This window comes from Copidosoma floridanum, unplaced genomic scaffold, assembly GCF_036245765.1.
Source record: "Copidosoma floridanum isolate Cflo_tuat_1 unplaced genomic scaffold, Cflo_Japanese_pri ptg000006l, whole genome shotgun sequence".
NCBI lineage: Eukaryota > Metazoa > Arthropoda > Insecta > Hymenoptera > Encyrtidae > Copidosoma > Copidosoma floridanum.
The window spans coordinates 26,776,358-26,802,627 of record NW_028321883.1 but is presented as its reverse complement, the minus strand read 5'-3'; the positions used below and the strand labels follow the sequence as shown (position 1 = coordinate 26,802,627).

At 38.5% G+C, this 26,270-nt stretch overlaps 3 protein-coding genes across 4 annotated transcripts in view; 2 read left to right on the top strand and 1 right to left on the bottom strand.

The window, feature by feature from the left end:
- The first annotated feature begins 526 nt into the window (after positions 1–526).
- LOC149375620 (E3 ubiquitin-protein ligase MYCBP2-like) lies at positions 527–5,685 on the top strand. Its single transcript, XM_089598837.1, has 7 exons — positions 527–732; positions 943–1,639; positions 1,714–1,938; positions 2,012–2,327; positions 4,100–4,556; positions 4,623–4,993; positions 5,063–5,685. Exons 1-7 carry the CDS (start codon positions 527–529, stop codon positions 5,176–5,178), a joined length of 2,388 nt encoding a protein of 795 aa, XP_089454963.1. The 3' UTR covers positions 5,179–5,685.
- Positions 5,686–14,615: 8,930 nt separating this feature from the next.
- LOC106647184 (WD repeat-containing protein 47) overlaps positions 14,616–26,270 on the top strand; it is a 61,193-nt gene continuing 49,538 nt past the window's right edge. Inside the window, exon 1 of one of the 2 annotated variants that reach the window (XM_014363466.2) lies at positions 14,616–14,777. Coding sequence is in view for 1 of the 2 variants with exons in the window: in XM_089598254.1 (XP_089454380.1) it covers positions 23,900–23,979 (80 nt within the window). In the remaining variant the exon portion in view is untranslated. Of the gene's footprint in view, positions 14,778–23,899; positions 23,980–26,270 lie in introns of those variants that run through there. The other variant, XM_089598254.1, reaches the window with a different exon arrangement.
- LOC106647185 (uncharacterized) lies at positions 16,365–17,729 on the bottom strand. Its single transcript, XM_014363467.3, has 4 exons — positions 17,538–17,729; positions 17,331–17,468; positions 17,159–17,236; positions 16,365–17,066 (listed from the first exon to the last, which is right to left on the bottom strand). Exons 1-4 carry the CDS (start codon positions 17,596–17,598, stop codon positions 16,855–16,857), a joined length of 489 nt encoding a protein of 162 aa, XP_014218953.2. The 5' UTR covers positions 17,599–17,729; the 3' UTR covers positions 16,365–16,854.

Below are 26,270 nucleotides of genomic sequence, written 5' to 3'. Positions count from 1 at the left end.
TAGAATAAGAGTTCGAGAATAAATAATTTCCGAGCACTTTCGTCTATAATTTAAAGGCTTCGGTATCGTTGTGTACATTCGAATACATGATTTTTTTAATTGTATTAGTACATGGCTAATAAGTTAAGGCAATGCTTTGTTTGATATTGCTTCGAAAATGGAAAAAAATGTTGCGAGGTATCGAATTCAACAACATTGTAGATACACCCATAGTACTTGACATTATATGCCTGCTGTCTCAAAAATACCCTAAAATGTTTTAACTCACTAGTGCTAAGAGCTTTTCACTTCTTCTTTATCAGAAAAAAATAACACTCCCGACCCTTTGTTGAAAAAACAATACATTGTTTTGTATCGTATGGGTGGATATTGGAATGGTGTTTCACAATTTAAGGAATCCGGAAGATGCAAACAGGTGAAGGAATGGGAATGGAAAATCTTTTCATCGCTGACTAATCCATACTCGGTAGCTAAAAGTTGATTCCGGTATACGCATTGTAGTGGACCGATACCAACCAAGGTAACAATGGCCTATCTCCTGGGGATGGCTTATGCAGCGACTTTTGGTGGCACTGCGACTCTTTTTGGCACCGCTACGAACCTCGTGTTCAAGGGCATCTTTGAGCAAGTCTTTTTGTGTGCCCCCAAAATCGGATTTGACCAGTGGATGCTGTACTCGGCACCACTGGCATACGCCAACGCGTTCATCACTTGGTTGTACTTGATAGTCATGTACTTTGGCGAGGTCGAGCCTAACGGACATTACGCTTCGATCGACACAATTGGTAGCGAAGGTGCAAACACCGTCAAAAGGGTTATTATCAATTTCACTTTTATCAGTTTCATCACTCGCATCTCATGACTAGTCACTTGTGAATATAATCAATGAATTGAAACGCCTCGTACTTTTGACGAAAAAAAAAATGAATACCACTTGTATAGATTCTCAAGGAAAAGTACAAGAAGTAAGTTGACGAATCTACAGAAGCAAGTTTGCACGCACATAGTACAAGCGATTCGTAAGGAAACATTACGGCTCAGGGAAGAGTGGGAGGCTCTTTTATGCTCACCAACTCCAGCCAACAGTTTGACAAGCGACAATAGCGACGCGCTGAAAGCTGCTGATACCTACTGTTTCGAAATGTTATCGATGGTTTTGGCTCTGAGTGGTAGTTCCGTCGGCAGGAATTACCTTTCTCACCAGTATGGACTGTTGAAGGATTTTCTGAGCTTATTGCACACAGGATCGGCAAGGGTCCAGAGACAGGTGACATCTTTGCTCCGAAGAATCCTACCTGAAATAAAACCCGATGTGCTCGCTAATATCGTTGGCGCGGAGAAGCTGCCACCATCCGATTACAGTATCATTACCGCCACGAGTAACGGATACTCGCAGTTGATGGACATCGACGATAGTAGCGTGGGTGTGTTGGACGTATTCTTCAGTTGTATCGCCAAAGCTCTGACCGTTCAAGTTAAAGTCAAGGATAAAGAGAGCAACGGCAAAGTCATGCAGTCCATTTCACTGGCTACAAGTATACACCCAAAAAGCTCAGTCGGCGTGAGGTGGTGGCTGAGAGGCTGCATTACAAGGAAGCTGGCCGAGGAAATAATACAGCTTCTCAAAGACATGGCGTCTGTAAGTTTTCTAAATCATTAAGAGTCACCTATACTTCTGATGAGATGAAATTTTGAAAAATGTGTATCTTTAAGGGCAAGTTATCCGAAGCTTGGGCCAACGTGACAAAGGCAGCTATTGCAGAGACGATTTTAAATCTCACACGATTAGACGAAAAATGCAGAGACCTGACGAAATGTCTTCGATCGCCAACTTTGTGGCTCGCCCTGTCTTCTCTCTGTGTTTTAAACTCCGATCACGTGGAAAGGCTATCTTCCGGTCAGTGGACCAGCGCCGACGGCCAACCACTGCCTCCCAGAGTACGTTTCCCATTAAGAAATATCGGTAAAAAATACGGATATATATATCTTTCAATAAATGTAATTTCCACAGCCAACGTGCAGTAACCACGATGACGGCAAAACAACAGCGGTGATCCAGTGTAACGTCTGCGGTAATTTGTGCGTCGATTGCGATCGGATTCTGCATTTACATCGCAGAACGCGAACGCACGTGCGACAGGTATGCAAAGAAGAGGAAGAGGCAATTCGCGTTGACCTTCACGAGGGCTGTGGGCGGATAAAGCTGTTCTGGATCCTCGTACTGGCTGATAGCCAAACGCTCAAAGCTCTGGTTGAGTTTCGCGACGGACCCTCTCAGAAGCCCGTGGGAGCTACATCAGGAGTTTGCAGATTTTGTGGAACGACAGGTACACTTAATCAGATTTGTAAAAAAAAAAAATAAATTTAGATTATTTAGATAGTTTAAAGCAAATAGTACATTACGCCACTAGAGCGCAAAGTGTTACTTTGCGCCCGCGGGCGAACTTTGTGCCCGCCGAATACTTTGGGCCCGTGGGCAGAAAAGTACTTTGCGCCCTAGGGCCCAAAGTAGTCGAAGGGCGCAAAGTTGGCCCAAGGGTGCAAAAGCTTGCGCTCGAGTAGCGTATATTATTTTTCTCCTTAAGGGTGGAAAGTGAGGTTATCAACGCTACATTTATAATAAAAAAATTAATTAAAGTTTCTAACTCTCAAATTAGTATGCAAGCATTATATGCTAACTCAAGTAGATATATGTTGTAAGGTTGCGTACAGACGCAACGCCAATACTTTTTACAATCCATTTGAATGCGCGAGTGCGAGAGAGAGAGAGGGCGAAGAGATGACGGATCGTTCGCCCTCTCTCTCGCACCTGTGCATTTAAATAGATTGCGTGCAGATTGATATTGCCGTTGTGTCTGAACGCAGCCTAGGCTGCCGATATTGCTGCTTTGCGTTATGTCCATTGCCAAAAACCATGCTTTTTTTAGAGTCCATAGTATAAAATTTACGATCTGCCTGCCAATGTAGCGGTATGTATGTGTATACTGGCACTAGTAGTATTAAATGGTCTTCAGTCTGGACGGTAACAGAGTTACTAATATTCGATATTGAGTTGAAATATGTGAATACATTTTTTTTTCAAATATAAGTGTGCTGACTTCAAAGATGGTAGCATAAAATTGCTGCTTTTAACTAAGAAGAATAAAGGTATGTTTCGTGAGACAGGTTGTGCGGGGTCCAGGGGGCGAAGCCCCCGGTTGGGGGGGTACGGGGGGGTGAAGCCCCCCCGACTACAAAACATAAATTGTTCGTTCTTAAAAAAAAAAAATCCATTTTCATTCTTCAAAAATTGTATATAAATATGATTTCATCCAAATTTTACCATTTAATTTCGAAAACTTATAGAATTTCGCCCCCCGACTACAAAACATAAATTGTTCGTTCTTAAAAAAAAAAAATCCATTTTCATTCTTTAAAAATTGTATATAAATATGATTTCATCCAAATTTTACAATTTAATTTCGAAAACTTATAGAATTTCGCCCCCCGACTACAAAACATAAATTGTTCGTTCTTAAATAAAAAAAAATCCATTTACATTCTTCAAAAATTGTATACAAATATGATGTAATTTAAATTTAATAATTAAATTCTAAAAACTCATTATAGAATTAAAATAATTCAAAATTATACTATTTCACATTATTTTATAACTTTGAAAAACTGATACTTATATGTTTTGCACACTATTTTCATGTACAGAGTAGGAAATTTGATTCTTAGCACTTCAAATAATGTGAAAAAAGCTCATTTTGTGCACACTAGTACAAAAAAAGTATGAATTATGGTGTACAAAGAATTGTGATTACTTTGCGCCCGGTGGGCAGAAAAGTTCCACTTTGGGCCCATGACGCATGCACGAAAAGTACTTTTGGCCCTCACTTTGCGCCCGATAGGGAGAAATGGTAGTTTTCCTACGAGTTTAAAAAGTCTCTGTTTGCGAACCGAGAGGTTTGCGGCCCGAGCCGAAGGCGAGGGACGTAACGAGGTTCGTAAAGGAGACTTTTCGAACGAGTTCCGGAAAACTGTTTTTTCGCCCGAGGAAGTACCAGCCTCCCAAAACCACCCAAAGGGCGGAAAATGATGTTTTTTGATTAAGGCAATACCGGACTCCTGGCGATCGGTAACGTCTGTTCGGATCACGACTGTCAAGAGCACGCCAAGAACGCATGTAGCAAAGTACTCGCATGCGGACACTTGTGCGGAGGCGTTCGTGACGAAAGTCCCTGTTTGCCTTGCTTGCAACGCTGCAATCGAGACGACGATCTGCGCCAGGACGCCGACGACATGTGCATGATCTGCTTCGTCGAAGCTCTGTCGTCGGCGCCGGCTATCAAACTGCATTGCGGCCACGTTTTTCACCTGCACTGCTGCAGAACCGTGTTGATCAAGCGCTGGGTTGGTCCCCGGATCACATTCAGCTTTTCGCTCTGCCCCATCTGCAAAGTGCCTATGAAAAATACGCATCTCGTCGAGCAGCTGGCTAGCATCAAGGAGCTGTACGAAGATGTGAAGAGGAAAGCACTGATGAGACTGGAATACGAGGGCCTAGACAAGTAAGTTTAATAATGCGACATGATAAAGTAAAACGGAAATGAGCGACAAAACAATTTTTATTAAAGATCCGAGGCTGTGACAACGCCGGGTGGCCGGTATTACCAGGACCCTGCGGTCTACGCGATGGATCGCTATGCCTATTACATGTGCTACAAATGCCAGAAAGCCTACTACGGCGGAGAAGTGCGCTGTGACATTCAGCAAGGCGACGAGTCATTCGATCCGGCTGAACTCGTCTGTGGAGGTTGTAGCGACGTGGCTCGAGCTCAAATGTGCCCCAAGCATGGTACCGACTTTCTTGAATACAAGTGCCGCTATTGTTGCTCCGTAGCAATTTTTTTCTGCTTCGGTACCACGCATTTCTGCAAACCTTGCCACGATGATTTTCAGAGGGTCACCCATATCCCTAAAAACGAATTGCCTTCGTGCCCCGCAGGTACATTATTTTTCTCAGTTGTAAATATTTTCACACATATTAAATCTGATTTTTTACGTATTTTTGCAGGACCTCGAGCAAAACAACTGGGTGGAGAGGAGTGTCCGTTGTACGTTAAACACCCGCCAACTGGAGAAGAGTTCGCTCTTGGTTGCGGCATTTGTCGCAATGCGCAGACTTTTTAAGAAGTGGGGTGCCAACAAAATACTTTTACCGAAAGCATGGGAGAGTGAAAACTTTGTATTTTGTTTTTTAATACGAGACTTACTGCTATGACAAAAAATTACTCAATAAAGACGAGTTAGTGTGAATGGAATTGAGATTACGAATCGTACCGTACGTTAGAAAACTGTTTATTAATAAATTATCGATAAATATAATTATGAACAAAAGTGCTAACATCGGGGCTATAATGGTCGCTGAGAAATAGATCAATTTTTTATAGAGTAAGTGAATAGTTAGATGATTTATACGAGCGCGGGTGTCTACTAGTGAGGAGAAAGTGGTGTTTATACAAAGTCATTAGGTATAAATTAATAGTCTTGTATTAAAATAAATTGAATTGCCTTTTGTCGATGATACAGGGAGAAGGTGTATTAAAAATGTAAAAATAAACCATGTGTTTATTAAGAGACACGAACGATTGTGTGAATGTAGGTAATTATACATAATGATGAAAAAGGAAGCAATGAAATTTACATGTGCGTGTTTGTTAGTGCCAGTTTTGATCTCGCTATTTGCATTTTTTCGTCGTTTCTGTGTTTATTTATTATATAGATAATAAGACAATTGAAAAAAAATTGTAATAAAATCTTTAAAAAATTTATTAATAAGAAGTTATTAAAATAAAAGCAAAAATAAATTTTTTTAACACAAAATTTTATCCTGTCCGAATTAAAAACTATTTCTCCACAGTGAGTGCAAAAGCGATACGTTTCTGAGCTTTAGTGCTACATAAAATATTAGAATAAGGATTCATCCATCACATATAATTCAAAATCTTGAAAGATTCGGTATTTTACGAAAATCAAAATTCTCAACTCCCATTAATACCTAGTCTTACCTCTAAAAACATTGAACAGATATAGTGTAATGATTAAATAATATAATACGTACGAGTTTGCAAAGGCTTCGATTTACGAACCGAGAGGTAAACGTAACGAGGTTCGTAAAGGAGCCTTTTCGAACGAGTTTTGTATACTTACTATTTTTCCGCCTATGAACCCAAAATCAAGCGGTGAAAGTGTTATTTTGAGGTTAGAAAGCGGAAAAATACCATTAAATTTATGTATGAAGAAGCTTTTTTTACATAAAATAAACATTTTAACAAATATTTGTATGTGTTCAACCAGACAAAATACGACCTCACTCTGCACCCTCGAAGAGAAAAATCATAGGATACGCGACTTGGGCACCTGAGCGCACTTTTCGCCGTTCGAGTGCTTTCGCGGACCTCAACGGTAATGAACACTCCCGCTCTCGGGGGCCGAAAGTACTCAGCACGCGGACGATGCGCCCGTGGATGCTAAGTGGCTCTTTGCGCCATAATAGCAAAAAAGTAATATTATTATGTGGTTATTGAAGAAATAATTTTGCTTTAGTACATGACTCCGAATTTTTATTTTAATATCCCAACCGTTTTAAATCTTGATTTTTTTGTAACCACAAACTGTTCGTGGCAGATTTCTTTGTAGGTTAATTGTTACGAAAAATACTCGATCTTCAATTTTTTTCAAATTGTTTGTGATTCTCTTATAACATTTTCGTACGTCTCGTAAAATACATAACCATAGTCTACGCTGCAAACGTTTATAGTTTCTCTTATACTTTGGGATTACTTGAAAAGAAAATAATAGAAACAATTATTAAAAGTATCAAAAATAAAATTTAATCATGGCGTACGTACAACTTTTTTAATGAGATTTAATTACGAAAATCGCTCTATTCAAATATATGTTACATTTCCAGTATCTTCAGGCAGTGGCGGTGTACTGAAAATTCGGTACCGTGGAAAATTGCTAACTTTTTTAAAATTTACTGGAAAAGTATTTTTAGGATAATTTGGCCCATAATACTTTTATCGATCTTCATTGAACATGAAAACTCACCGGTAATGTACCAAATAAATATCTATTTGAGTAAATTTAATTAACTCTCGTTTATATTGTACATATACACGAAAAATATTTACATCTGTAAAGTTGCTTATCATACATCTGCAAAATTGATTGGCTGGAACACTTGTTCAATAAAACGACGGACAAAAAAATATCGGCGATGGGATTACATGCATGTATACCTAGGTGTGGTTTGTAATTTTAGAAATCGAGATGTGGTTATGTGGTGCTGCTGATGGCCGGGTACTGGGTGACGGAGTGCCTGCCACTACCAATGACGGCCCTCATGCCCTTAGTGTTGTTCCCGTGCCTCAACATTTTGAGCATAAAAGACACTTGCGAGTGTTACATGAATGACGTAGTGATGTACTTCATTGGGAGCCAAATCCTCGCCATCGCCATCGAGCACAGCAAACTCCACCTGCGCGTTGCCCTCAAGATCATGCAGGTCTTTGGTTACACTCACAACCGCCTTTTAGCTGGTACCATTTTGGCCACAATGTTTCTGTCCATGTGGATGACAAACACCGCGGCCACTGCAGCTATGCTCTCCATCATACTATCCATTTTGGGTGAATTTGAGAGGGTTTGTATGCCAACAAAGTATCGTTACTAACAACATTACATGAGTATTAGTTACATCATGTTGATCATTATTTTTTTTTTTTTTTTTTTTTTTTTTTCTATTAAATTTTGAAATTTCTTTGGTTTGCACAGGAAGGATTTGGACAGGTGTTTTACACGATCGAGGATCCTGAGTCGTCAAACAGGTGATAAATTGGAACCGACAGTCATTCTTTTTTTAAAATGTTTTCCTTGGTTTAGAGAACCACTTAAACCACTTGTCGACTTAATTGTATTGGTTTCTGAATCTCTTATACTTAGGGAACTCATGGCAACGGAACTGACATCGGGCTATCTCATAGCGGCGGCTTATGCAGCGACTTTGGGTGGCACAGCGACACTAGTTGGTACAGCGACAAATTTCGTTTTTAAGGGCATTATCGAGAATACATTCCCTTGTGGCCCTAAAATTGGATTTACTCAATGGATGAGTCATGGGGTACCCTTGGCTTACTTCAGTGCCCTGATAATGTGGCCATGGTTGATATCATTGTGTTTTATGAAAGCCAGTGGGACACGAGAGCTCATTAGGTTTCATGCGATGACCATCGAAAGCAAAATAGCCATGGAAAGGGTTAGTATTGTATTAAAATTGGAATTAATTTAATGTCAAGCACATGCCAACAAATTGGTCTTTCCCATATTTATAATTTAAACAAATTAAAAACATATGTAGATTATCAAGCAGAAGTACAATGATCTGGGAAGAATATCCACTCACGAGTTGGGCGTAGCGGGTATGTTCGTCCTCGCAGTTGCCTTGTGGCTTACATACCGACCCGGATTTGTGTCGGGCTGGGCCGATGTTATTATACCTGGAGTGTGAGTGTTACCATGATGCCAAGACCTTCACAAATATAGTAGCCTATAGCTTTTCAGGTTATCCTAAACATCTTGTATTTTTGCATGTCAATTGCAGGACAATTCCAGAATCGGCTCCTATAATGTTGGTGGCATTTTTAATGTTTTTTATTCCGAAGGATCTTCAGTTTTGGAACATTTGTAGCAACGATGGTGTGTTAAATTTTTTTTTATGATTTTCTTTGTCCATCTCTGAGCTATAAGCTCAAAGGCAACTTTTATAAAAATTATTTATTAGTATGAGACATCATTTGTATTAATAATAGCTATTATTTTGCGGCATTACCCACATATGATGTTTGATGCATTAAAGAAAAACAATTTTTAATGAAAATGATAATTATAATATTAATATCAAATTTAGCAAACAGGAGGCCTAAAACTTCATCTGAAGGTCTCGTTACGTGGAAAGAAATTCAGACTAAAATTCCCTGGGACGTAATATTTCTGTTGGGCAGCGGCCTCGCCATCTCACAGGGTGTAATACTATCCGGTTTGGCCATGAAGATGACCGTTTTTATGAAAATGTTGAGGAAGTGGAACGGTCATTCTTTATTAACGTATGTTTTGATGCTCATGGCTCCACTTACAGGACTTGTGTCAGATATTGCGTTTGCAAATATCTTACTTCCTCTTCTACTTATTATGGTAATAACTATTTTATTATTCTTTATTATTCGTTGACGTAAAGTAAGTAAGAACATGTGTATATTTTAAATGTTACATTTGTATATTGGCTGTTAAAAAAGCTCTGATGCCGTAAAGGTTAGCGTGCTAGCCCCCTAGCCGAAATAAATTAAGTTGCCGTAGGTTCGAATCCCATCGAAACCTACCGTCGTTTTTTATTTCGGGATTTTTCGATGGGATAAGTATCTAGGATGTATTGGAAAACCATTTATCCAATTTTTAAAAACAAATAGTGCATTTTTCTGATGAAGAGTGGCCCTACAGGGGATTCTTTTTCGAGTAAAGCCAATATCTGACCAGCTTATCGGTAAAGTCACTTTTGGTTGAAAAAATGGTTCATTAGAGGTGGTCCTTTCATTAAACTATATAATAGCTGTGGTACGCTTGAGACGATCGCTATGCGGCCTGCAAATGCTAAGATAAATCGCACTAAGAGATTTCCACTAGGGGCCTCGCATGAAAAACTCTCCTCATGTTTACATGTGTTTGTTAATGAGATAAATTAAATTTCGCAAATACATTAATGTGTACGTGCAAATGTTAACTAATATTACTATTTTAAACGTAGGCTATGGCTGGAAAAGTGCCTCCTCTGTATTTCATGGCGCCAGTAACAGTAATATGCTCGTACTCATTTCGTTGGTTAAGAGGAGTGCCACAGAATGCCATTATTGTCGAGTCTGGACATGTACCAGTCAAAACACTGAGATCAGTGGGAAGGACCCCATTTTATTTTAGTTGGCTACTGGTCTACCTTACGTTCCATAAATGGACTTCTTATGCTTACCAGCAGCCCCTATATTTTCCAGTCTGGGCCTTGTTGGAATGCACTCATTTTATGGGCAAGCAAGATCATATTGACTGTAACTAACAACAATAACAAATACAAGGAGCTCTGAAAGATACTAAATACTAGATACTATTTACCTGTCGTGGACAATGAAATTTTTCTTGTATTAATTTTTTTTTTTTTTTTTTAATCGAAATACAAAAGGCTTAATGAAACAACTAATTGTAAAATTTGTAAATGTCCGTGAATTTTGGTCAATAAAAACTCAAACAAATCTACTTAATTCTTGGTTTGTCTCCAACACATTTTGACATTTACGATGTACAGCACATACTAGAAATAACCAAAAAATGGTTAGTGTTAATGATAATTTGCACAAAGAAGTTTGATTTGCTGTAAGAAACTTTGTTCAAGACACTTAAGCATACATTGTTTAAAATAAAAGTAATCACCGTCACAGTGTGAGGTGATGGCGTATGTTTCCCTAATTTTCGGTTAAACTGTAAAGAGCAAACTTTCATTAACGTTTCTCTTAATACTTTCGCTTGTACGTTTTAGGCTAGATAATGAAGAGAAGTCACTGCTGTCGAGGACAAGTCATTTTTTCAGAATTTACTGGAAAAGTATTTTTGTACTCCTTTGGCCCTTCATATGTTTACCATACGTTATTGTATGCGACAACTCATCGGTAGTACGTCAAGCCTTTAATTATTTCGAATCACATTTTTTTACATTGTAAGCTAATCAACAACTTGATTGGTACAAATGGCACAAAAAACCCCGAAAAAATTTTCAATCGTTTTAAACAGTACAAAATGCATGTTTGTACCTATTTGCATTCAAGTTATAAAACTAAGTGTATTTCTCGTTAAAATGTACAGGAATCGAGATGTGGTTATGTGGTGCTGCTGATGGCCGGGTACTGGGTGACGGAGTGCCTGCCACTGGCAATGACGGCCCTCATGCCCATAGTGTTGTTCCCGTGCCTCAACATTTTGAGCATAAAAGACACTTGCGAGTGTTACATGAATGACGTAGTGATGTACTTCATTGGGAGCCAAATCCTCGCCATCGCCATCGAGCACAGCAAACTCCACCTGCGCGTTGCCCTTAAGGTCATGCAGGTCTTTGGTTACACTCACAAGCGCCTCTTAGCTGGTACCATTTTGGCCACAACATTTTTGTCTATGTGGATTACCAGTGCCACGGCCACTGTCATGATGGTGCCCATCGTATTAACGATACTAAGTGAACTCGAAAGGGTATGTATAATGTTGTTAGTTATATTTTAAATATTTCATGGACATACCTACTTATGACTCGGTATCACTCGTTAAATTACTTTTTGACGAGCTATTGTAATGATAAATAATTTCTACTTTTCCGATTGATAACATTTATTTCAATTTTCCAGTTTAAAAAATTTGTTCCATAATTCATAATATTTACCTTTAAAACACTCTCCAGTTCAAAGCATAGAATAAGAGTTCGAGAATAAATAATTTTCGAGCACTTTCGTCTATAATTTAAATGCTTCGGTATCGTTGTGTACATTCGAATACATGATTTTTTTAATTGTATTAGTACATGGCTAATAAGTTAAGGCAATGCTTTGTTTGATATTGCTTCGAAAATGGAAAAAAATGTTGCGAGGTATCGAATTCAACAACATTGTAGATACACCCATAGTACTTGACATTATATGCCTGCTGTCTCAAAAATACCCTAAAATGTTTTAACTCACTAGTGCTAAGAGCTTTTCACTTCTTCTTTATCAGAAAAAAATAACACTCCCTACCCTTTGTTGAAAAAACAATACATTGTTTTGTATCGTATAGGTGGATATTGGAAAGGTGTTTCACAATTTGAGGAATCCGGAAGATGCAAACAGGTGAAGGAATGGGAATGGAAAATCTTTTTATCGCTGACTAATCCATACTCGGTAGCTAAAAGTTGATTCCGGTATACGCATTGTAGTGGACCGATACCAACCAAGGTAACAATGGCCTATCTCCTGGGGATGGCTTATGCAGCGACTTTTGGTGGCACTGCGACTCTTTTCGGCACCGCTACGAACCTCGTGTTTAAGGGCATCTTTGAGCAAGTCTTTTTGTGTGCCCCCAAAATCGGATTTGACCAGTGGATGCTGTACTCGGCACCACTGGCATACGCCAACGCGTTCATCACTTGGTTGTACTTGATAGTCATGTACTTTGGCGAGGTCGAGCCTAACGGACATTACGCTTCGATCGACACAATTGGTAGCGAAGGTGCAAACACCGTCAAAAGGGTTATTATCAATTTCACTTTTATCAGTTTCATCACTCGCATCTCATGACTAGTCACTTGTGAATATAATCAATGAATTGTTGGAAAAAAATGAATGCCACTCGTGTAGGTTCTCAAGGAAAAGTACGACGATCTCGGAAAGGTGACCGCCCACGAAGTGGGAGTAGCCATTATGTACATTATCGTGGTTGTTCTGTTGCTGACGCGCAAGCCCGGATTCGCGACCGGCTGGGTCGATATCATTCCTGGAAGGTGAGTGTGTTCAACGTTTTCCAAAAATGTCACGGAAAAATATATAAACCATGACTTAAGTCGTCAAGACATAATGTACTGATTTCATTTTAAAAATTATTTGTTTGTTTAACTAACACGAAAATTTGACGATGGGATATCCCTAAAAAAGTATTATACGTATTTCGAGATAATTTTGATTGAAAATCAAAATCAGTAAAAAACTTAATCTTCCAAAGTTCAAATTAGATCTAAATGTGTTATTATCCCTACTTTTTTGTTTATTTTAATAAGCTTTATTTTATATAGTGTATGGATGCATTGTTTTCTGAAAACATTTTTTGAGGTCTAGTGTTTGATAGTGTCTAAAATATCTGTTGTTTCACGTCAACAGAAAAATTCCAGAATCGGCACCGATGATATTGGTACCCCTTCTTATGTTCTTAATTCCGAAGGATCTTAATTTTCTCAACATTTGTAGTACAGATGGTAAGTTGTAATTTTTTTAACAGACATGCGAAATTACCTCTCTAGAAGATACATTTAGAAAAAGTACTAAAAATACTCTCGCCAAGAATACAGGGAGGGCGATCAGCTTACCTCAATGTCGATCGAGTATGAAAATTTACGTAAAATCAAAGATTAAATTATTAACAATACCTTTACATATTTACCCTCGATGAAAATGGAGAGCAAGTTGATCGCACTTCTGACCTCTGGTATTCATTTTTTTATACCTTTTAATTAACATACATGGCAGTAAAATAAATATTGAACAACATTGCAGAAAATAAGATACCAAAAGCGCCATCTAAGAGTCTTATTGCTTGGAAGTTAGTTGAGACCAAAATACCCTGGGGATTGATGTTTCTACTGGGGGCCGGAGTTGCCATGTCACAAGCTATCAAAAAATCGGGACTAGCAGAGACGTTGGAAAAATCGATGACTCCAGTGCAGAGTCTGAGTGCTTTTGATATTTTAGTGATTGTTTGTATCATCGTGGGCACAATCACGGAAGTCACGCCCGAAATCGCTAGAGCAAACATTATGCTACCTGTTGTAGCTTCGATGGTATTTATTTGTTGTTTTTCTTAATTATTTCATAGTATGTACACCATCATTTTGTTGATTTTCATTCAATTGGCATTTAACCATCAGTATTAATATTTATACATTTATGTAGTGCTGTTATCGGTAATAATTTTAATAAGAACATAATTATTGATTTGACACAGGCTGTTGTAATGAAAGTAAACCCACTGTGCATCATGATGCCGGTGACAATTATGTGCTCGTACTCGTTTCGTTTGCCTACCGGAACAGCATCAAACGCCATAATTACTGAAATTAGTCGTTTGCCGAGAAAAAAATTTATGTACGGTGGATGTTGCCCCTCGATTTACAGCCTTCTGTTGGTAATTTTTTGTGGTTATTGGATTATTTATGTTAACCAAACAGAAAAGCTACCGTATTGGGCCCACCTGAAGAATCATATTGACGAAGACACATTACGGAATCAAACCTGTGACAGTTTCAAATTACATAAACTATAAGTAAATACTTAAATGAATGAGTGATTCTTTTATATCATACTGAAAATAAATATTTTATCGAAATCATCAAAGAAAAAAAAAAATAATAAAAAATACTTTAAACATCTTGTTATACACGGGAAAACTATGCGTTGCATTATTACTTAAAATTATAAGAAACTTTTTTTGTTTATAATAATTCAAGGAATGCAATACGTTGGAATTATAAAAGAACTTGATTGTTCTTACATTGTTTACAAAAGTTGTTGATTGATTTAACCATTTCTCCAGAAATTCTTTATTTTTCAAAGTAAAAAAAAAAACGGATGCATCGAACGACATTTGGCGTTCGTTTGCACTATTTGTAAATACGCGCGCGTAGTCGCAGGACAGCCGGCGGGATCGCACTGCGCGTGCGCGAACCACGGACGTAAGCAGCACAAAAGTAGTATCATCTACCTCGGAGTTTAGACATCAACATCATGGGTACGTTAAGCCGCGCGTAAGAACTGTAAGAAAAGAGTGCATCAAGAGTAAGGAGTCAGTGTTGGTCAGGTGTGTGCATTACATATAACGTGACGGGACGACGCCAACAACAACGACGACGTCGAAGACAGGAAGGCTTGCTGTTGCGTTACGCGTTTCGCTCAGCGGTAAGTCATTGAAAAAAGTGGCAATATTATGTTTCTACCCACACTTGCGTAACCGTATATATCCACTTTTATCACCAGCTGCGATACGTTTTTATATTTATACACGCGATTGATAAGCAATGAGCCGGTAAGTGGCACAACGGGTAAACCCATAGCAAGTACCGCTGTCTGTAGTAGAATCAAAGAATCAATTGAATGACGGCTGGCTGCTTCTTTTCTTCTTCTTTTTTTTTTTTTTTTTTGTAAATTCTCCCTCCCTTTACAACCTCTTTGAATAGAGCTTTGTTTGTTACCGACTCCCTTGATAGCTGTTGTCTGCTAGATAAGCTTATCAGAGCGTTTATCTCTACACGAATCTGCCAGAGCTTTTGTGGCATTGATCTATACGTAAACAAGAGGGTGGTCCGATCTCGGAGATGGTGATTTTGTTGTTGCGAGGGAGCTGGAAGGGCGGGAGCCACTGCTCCGTGTATCTCGTCCCCTCCCGGCGGGCGGTGTTTGTTTTGGTCTGCTGTTGTTGTCCATTAAAATTTTGTATTCCAATCAATGACTAAAAAATAATAGCCCCGCGTTATCGCTTCTTATCTCTTTATCAGTCGACAATCTATTAGTCAACTGTGATTGGCACCATAGGGGGTGGAACTTCTCTTACTGTGACATATTTTCAGCAGCACAACAACCACTGTGCGGAATCTAACCTCAATTTTTTTTTTCACCTACGTACACTTGTACAGTGTCCTCTCGCTTCTTCCCGCTGCCTCAAAAAGCCGTAACATACCTATACTTATCTTATAGATCCAAATTAATTTTTGTATGCTTACGTGCTCGAGCAGCTGACTCCTATATGTATATTGTATGCTTCGAGGGTATGCATCATCGCACGAGCGTCTGCTATGACTGACACTTTGTTTACGAATTGCCATCGATCGGGTTTTTTTTTTAATTCGTCACTGTACTTACTTTGCTACTGCTTTGATCGCGTATCGCGATAGATATCTGATCGAATTGCTTTACAACACTTCTCTTTCATATTAATGTACTCAGGATTTTCCACGAAATTGTTCAAACAAAAAATTTCATTGTTATTTATTTTATACTGTTTTAAAAGTTTCGACCTTGTTTCTTAGACCATTAAATTTAAACGATTAGACTTATAATTTAACACTTGTGTTGTTTTTTTAAAGCCATTAGAGTACATGTACAAGCAACACATGGTTGTACTACTAATATCTTACTAATCGCGTGTATCAATCGACGAGCACTCCAAGTGACAGAAATATGATAAGACCTTACATGTTTTTTTTAAGACACGTGTGGCCTTCAACAATTCGTTGATCGAGTAAGTTCGAAGCGTCAGTTTTCGTATTACGTTAATCTTAAACCCTACTAATTAGTTGTGACTTGAAGTACAACAAATTCTCATCCAGTAATTAAATTTTCAAGAGAATATATATCTTCTTTTATTAATTAGGCATTTACTAATTTAAATACATCCAAGAATTATTATTTCTGAACAACTTTTTTAAGAACTAAGATGTATAATCTAATGAAAAAACACTTGATAATGTCAAGAATTTTTATCGGGTTTTATCTCCTGACTTTTGTAAACATAATTTCATAAAATAATAGCGAGAGCGCTGTGTAATACATTGTATAAATTGAAAAAATTATACAGTCAAAAATTATTTGATTTTCTTTATCATTTTTTCTATTTTAGTAAAGCCTAAGTAAAAATTGAAACAGAAAAAAAGTTAATTTGAATTGGTTTACTAAAAAAATAAAAAAAAGTTTTAAAAAACACGTACTCTTATCTTAAGGTATTTATAAACGTAACGCTGTTTTAAATGGTCATTTAATGCTTTTATTGGTATAAGTAGAAACTCTTAGATAAAAATTTTTTATTGTAAGTATACAAATTTAACATTAAATAAACTTTTGTGTTTAAAATATTTGTTTTAAAAATACGTAATGAAGCTCTTACTATATCGAGATAAATTAGTGTAGATAACTACTTCCTAATATAGACTTCATTTACGTTTGTTTTACATTATGCGTTATTATGAGAAAAATTTCCCTATTACATTTTATTTCCGAAAAAAGCGATAAGCAGTAAACAAGCACTTACAGTAAGTAACGCAGCACTAGTTTTGAATGACGAGTTGCACAAATCAGTGTCGCAACATTTTCGTGTTAGTTCATAGTCATTTCTCTTAATAGTCTCCTCCTTTCTCTCACAAATGGGCTTTACAGGTGCACACGATCTTGAAAATGTTTCGCCGTTTTTGTCCTCTAAGATTTACAAAAAAAAAAAAAAAAAAAAATCTTTAATATGTTTAAATAAAAAATAATTTCAATAAAATGTTCTATGATTAACTACTTACTGCTTACTACCGTCATACAATTCCAGATTTCGTTGCCTGCAGCATAATTATAAACGTCCGCGGGGATATTGAAAATTTCTGCGGACATAGTCAGTAACATATAAATACATTTAGAATTTGGACAATAAAAAATGTAACTTGCTATAACAAAACTAAAAGACGGTAGAGTTACCTTTGATGCCCGGATGGTCCTTTTGCATTGAAAACTGTTGACTGCTACACTCTACGATGGTGGCAGTCTTATTAGGATTTGTTCTGCAGTCAGGATTTCTGCCATTGTCGTAGCAGTTATAACATTTTATCCCAAGCACTGAAAATACGTATACAAATGAAATATATTCGTGTAAAATTTTGTCGTGAATATAATTAATTTTGTAACCTTCACTTGCGCAGTACGAAAGGATTAGAGTGAACGTGATAATATTCCAATAAGATAACATTTTAGCTCTGATGGAGTCGTCAAGGTGTTACTTCGTCAACGCTCAACACGCGAATGAGCAGCTCTGACCAACATTTACTCGTGTGAAATTCTTATGTGACGGGTATGTACATCACAGAGATAAGACGCTACATTTACAAATAAAACGCCGTCGCTGGGTAAAAAGGACACCGGTGCGGTATTCTTATGAATCATTTCACAAACTGCATGACTAAAGCCACCATCGTTTGTTCAACATCAAACAATCGCGTCGCGCTCAACGAGGAAGTTCTCTTTTATTTTTCCAAGCGCTATTTCAAGAAGTGAGTAATATTATACACATACTCGACGGAAACATATTATTGAATTCGTTTTTTGAAGCAACACATGTCGAATTCTGTACGCACTTAGCGAGACGATGCGATACATTTCGAGCCTTGTTAGATCCAATCCTCGTATCCCACGTAGGATGGCTTCCGTACGAAAAGTCGCCGACAAGGAATATAATATACAAGATCTCTTGAGTTGCGGAGGCTCGGTTAATTGCAAAATCTCGTGCACGCGTGTGCATGTACCTCTTCGTCGTGCAAAGTTGGCATGTAGCACACCGGCAATGGGTATAACAATTCCGATCGGCTGTACTGTCTCTCGGTCGCTGTGCAACGAGCGGTAAAAATAGGCGTTGCCGATCGCCATGGCTAATAACATTAGGTGCTCGTAAGACGCGGACACCGCGTCTACGTTCCTATGTAAAACTTCTTGTGGATCGCATAATGAGAGGAAAAGGAGTAGCTTGTATTAGTCGAGTTTATGGAGTGTGGAAAGATAAATAAAGCGAGGGAAGGAGAACGAGAAGACATAGCGACAGGCGGATGTGCGTGCCGTGAATTGTACACGTAAACCCCGAAATGTATTGGTCGCGTTGTCGAATGTTACTCTTTTGTTACCTCTTGCTTTGCTTTTTATTTCTTTACCTTTTGCAGATAAAAAGCCTTTAGAAATTATTTTAACATTCCGTATTCTACGAGAGCTTTCGCAGTCATGAATGGACCTTTGGTACTTATTTAACAGACAATAAAGTCGAAAATAGAATCAGTCCTTCGATTTCGTATATTATCTCAACACCGGTATGACCACTTATTTTTATTTATTAATAAACCAGCTCCTGTAAATTAACCAACTTTTTATTGATATGCGGTTACAAGCGCCGAATCGTGAGATACAAATAAATACATCGATGCCGTCTCGATAAAATATAGTAATAGGGGTACCGTGCGGAACAAATTAATTGATCGTCAATCGTTGCGGTAATTTTTGTGAAGAAAAAAAAAGTCTTTGAGGCGATTCAGAGTGTGACTGGAGTGTATGGTGTTGAAATAAGGCATGCTCCTTTACAACATAAGCTTTTTTATGAAATACTGAATTTGGTTTCATGTTGGATTTACGATGTTGCATTATAGCATTAAACATTTTGGCTTTTAAAAAGTTTATTCCATTTCACGTAAAATGTATATTTCTGTGTTAGCAACAATAAATGATAAATTTTATAATGAATTGAAGCTCGTGATATCTGATATCATGTATGTTATCACTAACACACTTTTTACGAGCATAACATACAGTATTAAAAACCGGAACATGGCGATACAGTAAAACTAACACTGTGCAAGCAAATTACTTGTGCTTGCTAACTTTATCTAGTAGAGTTACACAAATTGTTGACCTTTTGAATCAGATACAGAGATATTTTTTTACAGAATAAGACCACTATATTGTAAAAATGAATAAAACTAGATAAAATTATTTTTATGAGTAGAAAATATAAAACTCCAAAAACAAATTTGAAAATTTCGTTCAGCCTACAGTTTCTTTAGTAATCACACAAATACATATATTTGTATAAAATAACTAAAAAGCATTAAAATTTATATTGCAGCACTAGAAAAAAAATCAAGATTAACTATCAATAACGTATACCGATGTATACTTTTTAATTGGAGAATAATTATTCAGACAATCGTTTAAACATCCAATCTATGCATTGAGATTTTACTGAAATGTAATAATTAGACACCAAATTTCACTTCCAAAACAAAATGAGAAATACCAAAGAAGCGCCAAGGGTGAATAATCCAGCATTGGTTTTTAATGAAGAGTTGCATAAATCCGTGTCACAGCATTCTATTTTCGTTTTTACTCCATCGCGTTCCGACACGTGATTAAAACAATTTGTCGTACACCCTTTAGACTTCTTCACTTCGTTTTTGTACGCTATAACAAATAAACAAAAATTTGCTTGAGTTTAATCAAATTAAGTAATAATTGATAATTTTTATATGAAGTACACACTAGTTGTCTGTGTGAAGCAACCCCATTTTGGCTGGCTTGCGTCTTTTATCTTATCACCAAGATGGAAATCTAAAAAGTTGACGCAGTTAAATCAAGTGTGAAAGTGATTATCAATTATTTTTTAAAAGCCACAAAGTTACACCTTATTAATTGAATTGTGTAAGTTTTTGTATTTACCTCCAAAGTTGGGAATAAACAGATTTTCGTGCGGAAGATTTTCATAACTACACTCTTTAATATTGGAGTTTTCGATATATATTGTGCAGTTTATGCTATTGTGGCTATCAGAGCAATGATAACATTTCAATCCGTGAGCTGCAAATATGCATCAATAAGACAATAAGACATACGTGTCAAATAATGTTTTAAAAATGAATAAACTTCTACCACCACTCATGAAGTACGACATAATCAGGATAAACGTCGCGATGTATCGAACGTAGAACATTTTTGTATCGTTTGTATCGATGTATCAACGACGCCTTACTTTTTCACTTCCAACGAATACCTTTGACTAACCATTCTGTATTATACGTGTACCCTTTTTATATGACTGATGGTGGATCGATAGATGTAATTGCGTTTGCAGATGGAATCTGAGATTATTTTTCTTCGCATCAGTGAAAAAAATAAGTAACAAGATCAAGAAAATACTGAAAAATTTTTCGAAGTGCATGTCCCGAAGCAGAACTGATCAATTAAATATTTATTTCTTTAAAATCTTAACAGTTTTCAGCGAGATACGTGCCATTTACATTTAACGGCTCCCTCTTCTGATACAGTTAAAATTTACTCACAAGCTAAAGAAGTGAATGTTAAAACATTCAAAGCTCGAAAAATCTGTGGTTCTTGTTGGATGATTTTGAAAATGTTGACATTCTTTTATTGCAAATGTCACATAAGCAGGACTTTTTAGGTATGCAAGCTTTTAATTTTAACAATTTCTTTTTATTTCATCAACCAACTGAGCATGTTTATAAAACTAACGTGTACTAATATAATTCCATTAACTGTTTTAACCAAAGAGTACAAACTGGAGATAATAAGTAAAACATTTTTACAAATTAACAATGTCGTATAAATCCAAACTCTTCGCACGCTTTATATTTCATGGGCCATGTAAAATGAAGTACAATTAAAAAAAGCGCTCCCTTGAGAGGCTCGTATCCAAAATCAGCTGTAGCAGTCGTAGCTGTCGCTCTTCAATTATAGAGGTATACAGCCGGAAGAGAGCGGGGAGTTATGGCTACTTGCCAAGCTTCTTTTCGTCGTCTGGTCGTTGTGACAATCGATAATCTCTCCTCTTATTTCCACGATGTGTCCTATCTTTTTGCCATTCGCTGCTCTATCTTTCGGTTAAAAGTTACTTTTGTCGATACCTAATAATCTTTACGTATGACGAAATACAAAGATGTGTATCTTTTCGATTGTAGTGTCGTATAGTCGCTGGACATAACATTTTTTTGTTTTTTCAAGATACCGAGAAAAAAAACTCGTCATTGGAGCGTTAGAGCCCGTGTATCAGCGGTAACCATCTTGCTTTGGCATACATTCACGTAGAGGATTTTTGTGACGTTTGCGGGGCTCTCCTCCGGCCGAGCGGCGCGTTTTAATTTAAATTATCCTCGCGAGCTCGTAAATCGTCTCTCTCATATTATGACGCTGTTTCATCACTCGCAGACCATAAAGTGTATAAGAGTAATAACTTCATCCCATGCCGTCAAAACCTGCATCTAGAGTTTCGATTTCATCAAAAACGCAAATCAGCGCATCGAGCGAAAAATACACGGGCGCACGTATAAATTGGGATGAGCAAATGCTGAAGGTCAGCTCGACCGCGTAATGACTCTGGAAAATAGCGAATGAGCCGTTAAAGGATGAAGGGTAGTTGCGCGAGTCGTACCCTTGATAGGGATACTTGGAGCACGTAAGTTTTTGGAAATTATCCAGGAATTTAACGATACGTGAAATGAAATTTTCTTATTTTCCATTTACGCGCGTGCCCTTCAATTGCAATTTTAGCTTTAAGTGGCAAACTTTTACTTTTTCTCCTCCCCCCGACGTAATGTATACATAGTTTCATTCGACGCACGTTTAGGAGATGTGAGCTATAATACACAAGATGCTTTAAACTTTTCTATGGATAAAAAAAAATAAAAAACATTTGGTTGGCTGATGCTTTGAAAATAACACCCGCACTAACAACTCCAAACCAGAAGTATATTTCAAACGCTTTACCTAAAAGCATCTCTTCTCTCTACGACGTGCATCCTCTGTCGGAGCTGCAGGTCGGGCACCCCCTCTTCTTCTCTCTCGGGGAAAAATAAGCACACGACAGATATTATACATGAAAAGCGAGACATATATGCCTTTGTTTTCGGCACTTTTCATTATTTCCCTCTTAACTTTCGGATCAAAAGGAGATTTTTTAATTCGATCCCGTGAAAAAGCAAAAACCCTTTATTTTTTTGTATCTATCTCAGTAAAAAATACATTTCTGTATCCGAATAGAATAACACATCGTTTCCTCACAAAACAAGCTCGAGGCTGAAGAACAAAGGCACCGTTCGCTCGTGTATACACCCACCGACATCGGTAAAAATGCGTACGCACGCGCACCCCCCCAGTCACAGTATCAGCAGTGCCTATACAGTCACCCCCTTCAGGCATACACTCGTAACAATATAGACAAAAAAAAAAAAAGAAAAAGAAGGAGATCCTTAAAACTCAGGCTCGCGAGCACGTTATTCCGAGAAAGAAAAACGAGAGTACAATCTACCCCTTTGTCATCGCCTTGGCTGAACAAAACTCCCCGAGCCCCAAACCCTCGACGAGCCCCCCGGAGGGTGCGTGTAAAAGGATCTCTCGACGTGATACACCACCTCCGATGTAGCGGATGAGAAACGAGGTCCAGAAGGAGAGAGAGAGAGAGAGATATTAATGTGGCGATGCACTGCATAAGAAAAAAACGTGCCGTCTCGAGCGTAACGACACGTGCGCGCGCGCGCGCCTTCACGAGAGAGACGGATGCGTGTAGCACACGATGCACATGCGAGGTGAACGCGCTCCGCGAATCTCCGACGCGGGCCGAGCCGCAGTCGATGCCGGACCGCGGCTCCCCGAGGAAGCTGGTGCTGCATTGAAGTTTTTAATTTTTTTTTTTTTTTTTTCGAGTGCCAGACTGTCTTTCTCGTCGAGGTGGTGAATGGGAGGTGATTGCAGAGATTACGGGGGAGGGGTTGAAGTGTAATCCTCCGTCGCGTGGCTATATATTCATTCGAGAAAACTTGAAAAAATACACATATTTTTCTGATTTCGCGAAATTTTCACTGCATGATCTCTAGCGCTAAAATCATCGGGTATCCTTTACGTATTACCTACGAATTTAAAAGACCATTAATCAGATATACGTTCAATCTTCGCACAACTTTTGATATTTAAGACACCATAAAGATATACACGCGCGCGCGCGTCACGGAATTCGCATCAATTTTAATACCCAATCAGCTCGTATCGGCAAGATAAAAAAAAAACAAAAAAAAAAAAAAAAAAAAAAACCGGTAGATCCTCCCTGTTACCACCTCGGAGTAAGGCAAAGGAAAAAGTATCTCATAATCCATCGTATATTGAATGGATAAACTTAGAAGTGGAAGGGATAAAAGTGTCGCGTCCTCGAGTGCAAGTGCATCGGCAATTTGGCGCAGCCAAGTTTCCAGTGCCAAAGAAACACATCGACTACACTTATTTGTCCAGCTCGCGTGAAGAAGCCAAACGGCATATGCAATACACATATATATATATAAGTGAAACAAGAGTTCCGCGTGTGCCAAAGCCGCAGCGTCGTCTACTAAAATACCCTCGTAATCCCTCGCGCGATCTCTTTGGCCGCTGCTCGCAATAAAAACACCCAAGTAGTGCGTGGAATTTGTTTATCGCCGATGGATTCGAGTGGCTTGATATGACGGGATTCAACGATGGTGGTTGTCACGTCGATCGTCGAGACGGACGCAGCCGCTGCCGTTGTTGAGGACTTGACCAAGGACTCCCTCGGAGGGTATATACATACTTTATCTCGTTGGGCTCGATAACCCGCTTATACATATATAAGCGTCAGATATAAATTACGACATCCGATACATATAGCCAAGCGCTCGTATCGTTTCGCAGATAAGTAGCAACCTGAAGCTGCAATAAATATACCGGCCGTTCGCTCGTAACTTTCGCGTAGCATCGGATTTTATATTCTCTCCCTGTCTCTACATATATACATATATATATATATATATATATATGTGTGTGTGTGTGTGTGTGTGTGTATATGTGTGGATACAGTATAGACTCTCGCGCTTGAATTAATCACAGACGGCAAGTGCATATGCAACCGGTCTCTCTTTCGTTCCCCTGCACTTGTAAGAGATCGGTTTATTGAAACGTCGCGCGTTCTTGTATATTTATCGCTTCCCCCTGTGGATGTCCACCCAATGGAGTTGTAAAAACGAGGGTAACGGTGCAGTCTCCTGCAGGCGAGGATGAAGACACGCTTCTTGATAAAAAGAGACATAAACGCGAGGTGTATATGTATACATAAAGGGGTACACAAGGAGGAAGCGCCGTTCTGTTTTTAAGGTCAGAGAAACCTCGCGATATCGTCCGAGGAGAAAAAGAGCCACGTGTGCGTGTGTACACATACATATACGCATCCGGATGCTGCAGGGTGGAGGGAACTGGTTTTTGTTTTCTCCGTACCACTGGGTAATTACAAGGGATCCTGAATTTGGGTATTTTAATGCTCGATCGAAACGAAACGAGATTTCGATACCGTATTTGCCAATGGCGTTTTTTTTTTCAATCATCGAATAAAATGTCAAAGCCTCCGGTTTCAGGCATTATTTTTTTTTTTTAAACAACGCCGATCGTTGTGGCAAAGAAAATTACGTCACGAGAACGATACGAGGTGAGGGTGAACAAAAAAAAAAAAAAAAAAAAAAAAAAATTTCAAGACCGAAGTAACGCAACGATACTCGATGAAATCCAATTCTCGCGACTCATTAGACCTCGCGCCTATCGCATTCCCGCATAAATACACGTAACCTTCCACATGTGACTCCCTTTGTATGAGTCCAAAGCTTCAAGTGTATCATATATATGTAACAAGTTGGGTGCGATTGTGCCTTTCCCATCCTCTTACATAAATATGTACAACACGTACACCAGTGATAGCACGACCTCGTGTACTTGCGGCTAGAGTATATAGCTTATAGACACACATAGCAGGAGCAAGTCGAAGCTCAATTATAGCAATTCTGTGTGTGTATGCGTGTGGTGTTGTATATAGACCCTTGGAAGCCTCGCAGTCCGGAACGAACGTTGCTCTAACACCTCTGTTGGTCTACTGCTATATATATAATATATGCCTACACTTACTTTACACTGTAATACGAGTTTTTGTCCATGTTGAGAATTTATGTCCCGATACGTGGTTTCTATCAATTTTTCCACCCCTTCCCTTCTTCGTCTCCTCAACTCGATTCAATCCTGTGTATAGATCCTCGAATAGACAAACTACCACGTGATTAGGACTCTGGAGGAAGCATTGCAGGGATTTTCGTGCACACATGAAAAATAAAATGTATTGCCCACCGCCATCATATTGCAATGAAAAGGGGGTGACAAATCACCCATTCGAGTATCCATGTACATAATACCGCGATTCATTCGGATTAGATAAACGCACTCCTCTCTCTCTCTTAACGATTTCCCGTGGGTCGTAAACCAGACGGGGTAAAACCCGATGGATCATCGGCGCGTGTGTACCGTTAAATCGAGAGCCGGGTGTTGTTGCGCGCTATCGGCCCCATCTTTTGTCGGGGCTCCGTGATTTTTTCTCCCTGTTAATGTTGAAAAAAGGAAGTAATAAGTATACGCGCCAAGAGAGATAAGACTTCCCTCTGATTATATACATAAAAGCGAGTGAACTCGTAATCCCACCTAAGCGCAATTGTTCAACGAGACTCCAAACGTCTCGGTCTAAAAATCTCATTAATTGTCCGTCGATCGAGCCAACAGTGTAATATCACGTACACCGAAGAAACGTATACGTAAGGCGAAATGAGATTGACGCTAGATAGGGTCGGTGGAAGAAGAACAAGAAAGGGTTAGTCGTGCACGTATATATCAAGGGCGGCGGGGGTAGGGAAGGAAAAGCTCGCGCAATTTGCGGGTAGCCATGAGTAGGTGTATATATTATACACATTAGGCACGTACGCACCTGCACGCAGTTTCCGGAATTGCACCCGGTTTAACCCAACGCGTATATTATATGTATACCGACTGTTATACTTAATT